Here is a 10,000-nt window from a genome sequence, read left to right on the forward strand (position 1 = left end):
CCCTGTCGAATGGCCTGTTCTCCCCGGTCGAAATAGGCGGTTCAATTCCTTCCCTTAGAACCGTACTTGAGAGTTTCCTACCTCATACGGCTCGGCAGTCAATTCTTTTGGTATCCCATTTTTTTACCCTACCATATATCCAATTGAATGAGATTTCTCATAGATCTATTGATTTGTCTCGGGTTAACCAAAAGGGGTTAATTACATGAGTTTCAAACTCTAATTTGGATTAAATTAATAATAAGTTTTATCTTTTCTCCCACCTTCAGAAAAATAAAGCATAGGCATTTCGGGGCTGTCGTCCGTTAGATTTTTCTGAAAGGTAACTATCTCGGTTTCATATCATATAGAAATTTATATAGAATCCTTGAAAAAGACTTCTTCCTCATAAAAAAGACTTACTGTCTTTGGGATCTGATGCTACACCGCTGCTCAATAACTTAGGGGATCGGCTCTATTACATAAGTCGATTCCTAATTTTTATCTCATATCATGACATAAATAAGCAGTTCTTATTTATTGTATCGGCTCAAAACCTCGCTAATTGATCTTTACGGTGCTTCCTCTATCAATTAGATCTTTATCCATAGAATAAAGTATCTAGGCATATATATTTCTTCATATTTCGACTTCTATGAAGTTTCTTTTTTTGTTACAGCTGATAAAAATCGTTTTTTGGACGATGCAATATGTAGAAAGCCTATTTTTTTTTCTAGTATTTTATTTACTAGCGTGTTTATTTACTAGCGTATTTATTTACTAGCGTATTTGCTCTTTCTTTCCTTTTTTTATTTCTATAGTGGAGATAGTCGCACGTAATGACAGATCACAGCCATATTATTAAAAGCTTGTGGTAAGAACGGGTTTCGTTCTAGTGCTCGAAAATAATATTCTAAAGCTTTTGTATGCTCTCCATTACTTGTGTGGATAAGGCCTATGTTATATAGTATATAACTTCGATCATAGGGATCAATTTCTAGTCGCATAGCTTCATAATAATTCTGTAAGGCCTCCGCATAATTTCCTTCGGATTGAGCCGACATCCGTTACGGTCGTCATTCGATTCAAAGAATTCTCCGTTCCAAAACCGTACATGAGATTTTCACCTCATACGGCTCCTCCTTTATGTGCATAATGAGAATAATCCATGGAATTAAAAAAAAGGTCGAAATATTGTCATTATGAACTGAGCGGGGCTAATGTTTTTACAAGAAATCTCTAGCCAACCCTCTTGCAAAAGATCTTTTCTTACCATCAAGCGTGTTCGTACTAGATAAAAAAGTAAACTCCAACAATTTCTTTGTTCTCAACGCTCCTTAATTTCCAGGAATTAGTCACTTCAACAATCTTCGATGGTTATATGGGTATCCAAAGTACGAACAAGATGGATGTTTGTTGTCCCAACCATTTCTCTTAGTTCCGATCCCGATAAAGAAAGGGAATCATTAATAACAAAGTTTTCGTGTTGTTGATTCCTAGGCGTAGTGCTTCTTCCTCTATGCCGCCTATTGGTACTAGTGTAGTAGGGTTGACCCACAATACAGACCCATAGGTGTAACCTTTCGCTCAATACTCGAATCAACAATTGAAGCATCTGAGGTTGCATTAATCGGGGATACACGACAGAAGGAATTGCTTTATTTATAAACTTCACCTTCAACAAGCGTAGATTTCTTTTTTGTTTTCAATAGCCTTTTTTCTATTCTGAATAATGTGTCTTTTTCCTAAGACTGAGAGTGGTAAAGTAAATAAAAAAGTAAATAATAAATAAAGAATAAAGAGAATAAAGTAAAATATATATATAATAATAATCAAATCGCACCATCTCTGTAATAAGTAAATGCCTCTTTTTCTCCTGAAGTTGTCGGAATTATTCGTAATAAGATATTGGCTACAATTGAAAAGGTCTTATCAATAAAATTTCCATTTATCTGCGATCTAGGCATAGGTAGCAATCCATTCTATAACTCTTTTCATTACCCCTCGTGAGAAAATAAAATGATCTCACAAACAAAGGAAGTGTACAGTACGAAATAACATAAAAGTAGACCCATTCCATTTTTTAAAAATTCTTCGAGCCCGGAGGCTAAAGAAAAAGTGATAAAAAAAAAGTGATGAAAAGTTTTCTATTTTTATAGCAAGTTTCCTAGTTAGAATTGATATTGTTCGTACCTATCGAACAATCTAATATGAGTAACTCGCTATTCGCTCGGGGTATCGGCCATAATAATTATGTAGGAGAGATGGCCGAGTGGTTCAAGGCGTAGCATTGGAACTGCTATGTAGACTCTTGTTTACCGAGGGTTCGAATCCCTCTCTTTCCGCACCTTCACCTAATTCGCCAATGTAACTGACTACAATGTATCAAATAAGAACATATACTAAAGAATTAGACCCTTCTTTAGTTCTCTATTCCCAATTCCTTTTTAATATGGAATACGTAAAATAGCATACAGGGGATGAAAATCTCCTTACGTATCTATCATACATGAATAGGAGAAAAATCTCCGAATCAAACCCATTCCCCTGTCTTCCTTTACTTAACCTTAACTCAGGTGAAAAGGGGGCAGAACCCTTGTTTTGTTATTTTAGTTAGGTTTAAGTCTGACGAGAATAATATTCTACGACAAGCAATTCATTTATTTTCAAACCAACCCATTTCCTATCTATTATTTGATTGACTAATCCTTTATATTGTAATGTGTGAAAGGTCAAATGTTTTGGTAATTCCTCATTGGTGGATGAATCAAGATAATTTTGAATCAGAGTTCTAGATTTTTGTTCATCCCTCGCTGAAATAATATCTCGGGGTTTGCAGCGATAACTTGGTATATCTACTGTACGCCCATTAACTAAAATATGTCTATGGTTAACTAATTGACGGGCTTGAGGAATAGTCGAAGCCATACCCAATCGAAAAAGGATGTTATCCAACCGCATTTCAAGTAATTGTAGTAAAACCTGACCTGTTGACCCTTTGGCTTTTCTGGCAATACGAACGTATTTAAGTAATTGTCGTTCTGTAAGGCCATAATGAAAACGCAATTTTTGTTTTTCTTCTAAACGAATACGGTATTGAGATTTTTTACCGGGGCGCGATTGGTTTCTAAGATCGCTTCCGGCTCTAGGCCTTTTACTAGTTAGTCCCGGTAAAGCCCCCAGACGGCGTATTTTTTTGAAACGAGGCCCTCGGTAACGTGACATAAGGACTCCTTATTAATTTGAATTTTATTGAAATTTCATAAACCGAAATTAAAACTGAACTAAATGAAGCGAAATCGACTGAAGGATTGTACTACAAATATTAATGAGATGAATTGGATCAATATCCATACTTTACTTTTTTGTTTTTTTGTATTGTATATAATGTATACAAAAAATAGAAATAAATATATATATAATATATAAAAATAATATTAATATATAAATATAAAAATATATAAAATATTTAGATATAAAATATTTAGAATATATATAATAAAATAGATATAATATATAAATAAATTGAATATAATATTAAATAGATAAATAAATTAAACCAAAAGAGTTTCCCTTTTTTTCTTGATTTATTCTGCAAAGATCTAACTCCTCAAATTGATCCCTAATTGGAAGTTTCGACGAGATAATAAACAGATTGTTGACCTTTGGAAAGAATTGGAAAGAAAAGGGGAAAAAGCTTTTTCACTGTTTGTTCTTTGATTTCAAAAAAAACATTCTAAATTATGTAAAAAAGGCAAAAAGCAAACAAATAGGGAAAGCCGGCTATCGGAATCGAACCGATGACCATCGCATTACAAATGCGATGCTCTAACCTCTGAGCTAAGCGGGCTCAAATAATAGAAATTTGGTATCCATAGGGATTCAGCAAACTATTAGATCTTATCTATTAACTATCTATTAGTTATTCATAATTAATATGAATTATTAATATGAATTAGAGACTCGAATTTAGAAAAACTAGAATTTTTTCTAATTTTTAATGCCATACTTAATATAAACTTAATATAAATATAACATATTTAATATAATAATGGTAGATTCAATCTAATATTCAAGCTAATGTTGATAGAATCTAATAATTCGATTTAAATTAAAATTTTATATATATATTTATTATTTATCTATATATTTTATATATTTAATATATTTAATATCTTTTTTTATATCTTAGTTATATTTCTTTTATATTAATATAGTAATATTACTAATATTACTGACTCCATTTTTATTTTCTAGTTTATTTTATATTTTAGTATATTTTACATCTAAATTATATAGAAATAGAAAATTTTTTATATAGATTTCATTTAATCGATCGATTTAATAGATTTAATCTAGATTAAATTTATTTCTATTTAGTTTAGAGTTCTAAATAGAGATAATTAGAGTCAAAATCTTTTTATGCAGTTATATATTTTATGATTATATAAATGAAACGTTATAAGTCTAGATAATTAGAATGAAACTCTTTTTAGACTCAAAAATTTGAATTATCTTCGAATTCGAAATAGAAATGAATGGAATAATTAGTTCTAGTTATTAAATAGAAATAATTAGTTCTAGCTATTATACTATAAAAAAAAATAATTAATTTCATTTTCATTTTTAATAATGAATAAATTCAATTTTCATTTTTATTTTTTTAGTTATTATGGTTATATAGGATAGTCTAATAATAAGAATAAAAATGAAATTAAAGAAAAAAAGATGCAACCCATAGAAATGAAATCCAGATCATAATGAGAGACTCCTTTCTTTTGTTTTCATTCATAAAGACAGAAGCTAAGACGAAAAAAAGAATCGACCCTTCGAGTATTCCACCAAATTGCCTGAGAAAACTGAGAGTAAGAGGGACATATATATGTTATGAAATACCCATCTATATTGAATTGCGAATACAGAAATGATAAAATATTTTTGGACCAAATAAAAATTAATATGGGTCTCCGATAGAGACGAAAAACGGATAAACAAACAAGAAAATAGGTAAAGACCCTTCGATATAAGAATCTGTATCTATATCTACTAAATTCAACGGTTTCGCATAAAAAGAAAGCAAATAAATAAACGAAAGAAAATAAACAAATGAAAGAAGGGGGAAAGGAGGGAGAAAGGGGGAAGGAGGGGCATCCTAATGAGATCCTAATCTCAAGACACAAAAGGGGATATGGCGAAATTGGTAGACGCTACGGACTTAATTGGATTGAGCCTTGGTATGGAAACCTACTAAGTGATAACTTTCAAATTCAGAGAAACCCTGGAATGAAAAATGGGCAATCCTGAGCCAAATCCTATTATTTTATTATTTTACGAAAATAAACATGAACAAAGGTTCAGCAAGCGAGAATAAGAAAAAAAGGAAAGGATAGGTGCAGAGACTCAATGGAAGCTATTCTAACAAATGGGGTTGACTGTTGGTAAAGGAATCCTTATATCGAATATCGAAACTCTAGAAAGGATGCAAGATATACCTATTTTTTTTATAGGTATACTAATGAAAAACTATCTCAAAAAAGACGAACCGAACCCGTATTTTTTTTTTTATTTCTATTATATGCAATATCAATTTATATTTATATGAAAATATGAAAAATAAAAAGAATTGTTGTGAATCGATTCCAAGTTGAAGAAAGAATCGAATAGAATAGTCATTAATCAAATCATTCACTCCATAGTCTGATAAATCTTTTGAAAAACTGATTAATCGGACGAGAATAAAGATAGAGTCCCGTTCTACATGTCAATATCAATACCGACAACAATGAAATTTATAGTAAGAGGAAAATCCGTCGACTTTAAAAATCGTGAGGGTTCAAGTCCCTCTATCCCCAACCCCAAAAAGCCCGTTTGCTGTCTATTTATTTTATCCTACCCTTTTTGTTAGTGGTTCAAAGTTCCTCATGTTTCTCATTCATCCTATTCTTTGCCGTTTTACAAGCGTATCCTAGCATAGCAGAATTTTGTTCTCTTATCACAAGTCTTGTGATATAGTGTGATGTGATATATATATGATATACGTAGAAATCTCTTGAGCAAGGAATACCTATTTGAATGATTCATAATACATATGATTACTCATATGGAAATTTACAAAGTCTTCCTTTTGAAGATCCAAGAAATTCCTGTTCGAGACTTTTAATTTAATACTTTTTCGTTTTTTTTGTTTTCATTTTTAATTGACATAGACCCAAGTCATCTAGTATTATGAGGATAATGCGTCGGTAATGGTCGGGATAGCTCAGTTGGTAGAGCAGAGGACTGAAAATCCTCGTGTCACCAGTTCAAATCTGGTTCCTGGCATATGATTAATTTGTATGAGTATCTACTCTACAAATTAATTGATATGGATCGACATAATACATACTTATCTAGCTAGGTATCTGAGAGTAAACCCTCTCTTTATTTATTTTATTTTGTATTTTTTTCTCTTTTTAAAATGAGCAAAGAGTCTATTCTAATGTGTCTATTATAATGTAGTAAAAGACAAAATTTGCTTATCTTTCCTCTTCTTTTTTATTTGTTCACACTGCGGCTTCTCACATTCAAAAAGAATGGTAATACTTCATACATATTTAATTAAAAGATTAAAATAAAAATAGTTGGTTGAAAGGCCCAACAAAAAGTCGGGTCTAGAGGAGTTCAAGGATAGAAATAACCAAGACTCATCTCAGCTACAGTACAAATAGAAGCCGATCCCCTTTCATTTATTTCTTTGTATTCTCTTTCATATTCCATTTCTTCATTCCCTTCTATGCGACTCTCTAGAGTTCATCTAAGTGATGTGCGCGATACAAAGTTCACGGTACAGAACCCTTGTTGTTCATCCTATTGTCTCGGCTCGTCCGAAATAAAATAAATATAAATAAAAAAGTCTCTTCAAAAATCGAGAATCTCAATGATGTATTGTCTTTTATTTCTTTTTATTTATTAGCCTATCCATAAGAATACGAATGAAACCTCAATTCCTCTGTTTGAGCTAGAAGAGAATGTACAAATATTCCTTGAATATTCGAAGTTGTAATTAGTTTCTTATCATTCAATGAGCGTCTTGTATTTCATAAAAATTGGGGGCAATGTAATCCTTACGTAAAGGCCACCCTATCCAACTTTCGGGCATTAAGATACGTTTCAGTCGTGGATGATTTTCATAAGAGATTCCCAACATGTCATAAGATTCTCGTTCTTGAAAATCCGAACTTTTCCAAACCCAGAAAACAGACGGAATTCTAGGGTTACTCCTTGGAGCAAATACTTTTATACATACCTCTTCCGGTTGATCTACACCATACTCTATTCTCGTAAGATGATACACACTGGCTAACAGTCCGCCTGGTGCTACATCATAGGCACATTGGGAACGTAGATAATTGTAACCATATACATATAAAATAACAGCAATGGAATGCCAATCCTCAGGCTTTATTTGTAAAGTCTCTATTCCTTGGTAATCGAAGCCCAAAGATCTATGAACTAGCCCGTGTTTGACTAGCCAAACAGACAAACGACCCTGCATCTTTTTATCTCTCCCGCACTTTTCTTTTTTATTTGTCATTTTTATAAGATAAGTATTTCGCATTTATGATGAAATCGAATTTATGAAGATTAATTCGTTGTCTGTTTCTGTAAAAAAAAAAATCCTACCTAATTTACTAATTCGTGGGAAGATAGTGAACCCTTGTAGTTGAAAAATGTTTCAGGAGGAATCTCTGAAGTAGATGGTGGTTGATAGAGCAATCCTTGATTATAATTTCCAGTACGAGTACTGCGTACAAGACAAAACTTGTGATTGGTAGTAAAACACCGATCCCCCTGTTGAGATCTAATTCGATCTTCATAGATTTCGCGAGATATTTTCTTACGAAGTTTTGTTATAGCATCTATAACTGCCTCGGGTTTAGGGGGACAGCCCGGCAAATAGACATCCACGGGAATTAGCTTATCGACCCCCCGAACAGTACTATAAGAATCAGTACTGAACATCCCTCCTGTAATTGTACACGCGCCCATAGCAATAACATATTTAGGTTCGGGCATTTGTTCATATAATCTCACTAAAGAGGGCGCCATTTTCATTGTTACTGTTCCAGCTGTTAAAATTAGGTCTGCCTGTCTAGGACTCGATCTTGGTACCAGCCCATAACGATCAAAGTCGAAGCGTGAGCCTATTAATGAAGCAAATTCAATAAAGCAACAACTGGTACCATAAAGAAGCGGCCATAAACTGGAGAGTCTTGACCAATTTGAAAGATCATTTAATGTAGTTGAAATAACTGAATTTTGGGTTGTTCGATCAAGTAAGGGAAATTCGATGGAATTCATACTCAATGTTATTATTATTTTGACTTTTTTCTTTCTTTTTATTATCTGAATATTCAGGAACTAAGACCATTCCAATGCTCCTTTTCGCCATGCATAAACTGAACCAACAATTAGGATAAGCACGAAAATGAAAGCTTCTATGAATACGGGTACCCCCAATACATCGAAACTCATTGCCCATGGATAAAGAAAAACCGTTTCAACATCAAAAACAACAAAAACTAGAGCAAACATATAATAACGGATTCGAAATTGTAACCAAGCATCGCCCATTGGTTCTATACCCGATTCATAACTAGAAAGTTTTTCTGGACCCTTTCTAATCGGGGCTAAAACTCCAGAAATTAGAAATGCCAAAATAGGAATAGCACTTGATATTATTAGAAATGCCCAGAAAATATCATATTCGTAAAGCAGAAACATAGACGAACTCCTATGAATGTGAAAAATAGATCGGATTAGTCGCTTCGACCTGGAATTCATTGTCAAGTCATCCGCAACTGTTTGTTTAGTCAAAACAACAATTCAGTTTGATCGAATCGTCCAGTTTCGTTTGTTTGCGGTGTTTCCATGTTGCGTTTTAAGATTTATTGATTGGAATTAATCCTATTTTATTTACATTCCACTTATTTCGATTTCATTTCGATATAGTACTAATTTGTATAATACTAGTATAAATATATATTTATACTATATATAGTATAATACTATACAAATCCAAAACAAGTAATACTTTTTCGTTTTCACTTCATTTCGGATTTTTCTAAATAAAAGGAATTCTAATATCTAACTAATATCTAATATTTATTAGAATTTTAGAAATAAAAAAACTTTTAATTCGAAATTCTATTTATTCTAAATATAAATTCGAAATTATAGATTTAGAATAAATAGAAATTTTTTATTTTATATCTATTTATATAGAATCAATCAAAAATCAATCTACCCGCGAGGATTAATTAAGAAAATGGGGTTTTGTTTATTTTATTCTTATCCAAGAAAAAAAAAGAGCGATTGGATCCGTTGAAATGCGCTTTTGTTTTCAGGGTTATACTCTGAGTGATCTCCCTGTGAGCGAGCTTATGGGAATGATTTTAACCAAGCAACTGGAAGCGACCAGTTCCAATCAACAAAGAATACAATAATTAGGAAAAAAACTAGATTTTTATTTTTAGTTGTATTTGGATATTCTTTATTTTATTGTTTTAGTTTGCTTTAGTTTTAAGAATATTATTTTCATTTTTCTTAATTTAATAAATTTAATGAATATTTAAAATTAATAAAATAGAAAATTCGAAAATATAGGGCTATACGGACTCGAACCGTAGACCTTCTCGGTAAAACAGATCGAACTGATTATTATCAAAATGATTCGGCCTATTTCAAAGACCCAACATGCATTTTTTTTTTGCATTGGGCTCTTTCATTAACTGATAGAAATATCAGTTAGTCTACCGTATATATATTTTTTTCTAACAGAAAAAAAGAAGACGGTTCCGTGTGCTCTGATTCATTGTGCTCTGATTCATTACTGATACAGGAGCACTTCCAAAGTGTTTCAAAGAGGGGAAGGGTTATCTTGACGTAGGTCTGCTTCTGGCCTAGATCAACCTAAGTTAAATGGAGTCTCTACCATCCTGATTAAAAAATCAAACATGAAACTTCATACACCTTAAGATTC

The 10,000-nt window shown here is 32.1% G+C and overlaps 5 protein-coding genes and 5 non-coding genes; 3 read left to right on the top strand and 7 right to left on the bottom strand. All coding sequences in view use genetic code 11, as the record gives it.

Moving 5' to 3' along the window:
• Window positions 1–1,946, bottom strand: part of ycf3 (photosystem I assembly protein Ycf3) — a 2,073-nt gene extending 127 nt beyond the window's left edge. The window contains exons 1-3 of one mRNA in view: window positions 1,821–1,946; window positions 816–1,043; window positions 1–26 (exon numbers count right to left, since the gene is read on the bottom strand). The exon at window positions 1–26 is cut by the window's left edge and continues 127 nt beyond it. Coding sequence (YP_005089000.1) covers window positions 1–26; window positions 816–1,043; window positions 1,821–1,946 — 380 coding nt within the window.
• A 291-nt stretch (window positions 1,947–2,237) lies between these two features.
• trnS-GGA lies at window positions 2,238–2,324 on the top strand. The gene has a single exon. It is a non-coding gene; the product is annotated as a tRNA-Ser (tRNA).
• Window positions 2,325–2,598: 274 nt separating this feature from the next.
• rps4 (ribosomal protein S4) lies at window positions 2,599–3,204 on the bottom strand. The gene has a single exon. The coding sequence runs from the start codon at window positions 3,202–3,204 to the stop codon at window positions 2,599–2,601; it is 606 nt and encodes a 201-aa protein (YP_005089001.1).
• Window positions 3,205–3,756: 552 nt separating this feature from the next.
• Window positions 3,757–3,829, bottom strand: trnT-UGU. The gene has a single exon. It is a non-coding gene; the product is annotated as a tRNA-Thr (tRNA).
• A 1,332-nt stretch (window positions 3,830–5,161) lies between these two features.
• trnL-UAA lies at window positions 5,162–5,831 on the top strand. One transcript has 2 exons: window positions 5,162–5,198; window positions 5,782–5,831. It is a non-coding gene; the product is annotated as a tRNA-Leu (tRNA).
• A 396-nt stretch (window positions 5,832–6,227) lies between these two features.
• On the top strand, window positions 6,228–6,300 carry trnF-GAA. The gene has a single exon. It is a non-coding gene; the product is annotated as a tRNA-Phe (tRNA).
• A 736-nt stretch (window positions 6,301–7,036) lies between these two features.
• On the bottom strand, window positions 7,037–7,513 carry ndhJ (NADH dehydrogenase subunit J). Its single transcript has one exon. The coding sequence runs from the start codon at window positions 7,511–7,513 to the stop codon at window positions 7,037–7,039; it is 477 nt and encodes a 158-aa protein (YP_005089002.1).
• Window positions 7,514–7,641: 128 nt separating this feature from the next.
• Window positions 7,642–8,319, bottom strand: ndhK (NADH dehydrogenase subunit K). The gene has a single exon. It carries the CDS (start codon window positions 8,317–8,319, stop codon window positions 7,642–7,644), a length of 678 nt encoding a protein of 225 aa, YP_005089003.1.
• Window positions 8,320–8,379: 60 nt separating this feature from the next.
• Window positions 8,380–8,742, bottom strand: ndhC (NADH dehydrogenase subunit 3). The gene has a single exon. It carries the CDS (start codon window positions 8,740–8,742, stop codon window positions 8,380–8,382), a length of 363 nt encoding a protein of 120 aa, YP_005089004.1.
• Window positions 8,743–9,621: 879 nt separating this feature from the next.
• trnV-UAC overlaps window positions 9,622–10,000 on the bottom strand; it is a 682-nt gene continuing 303 nt past the window's right edge. The window contains exon 2 of one tRNA in view: window positions 9,622–9,658.

This window comes from Gossypium arboreum, chloroplast (assembly GCF_025698485.1).
Source record: "Gossypium arboreum chloroplast, complete genome".
NCBI lineage: Eukaryota > Viridiplantae > Streptophyta > Magnoliopsida > Malvales > Malvaceae > Gossypium > Gossypium arboreum.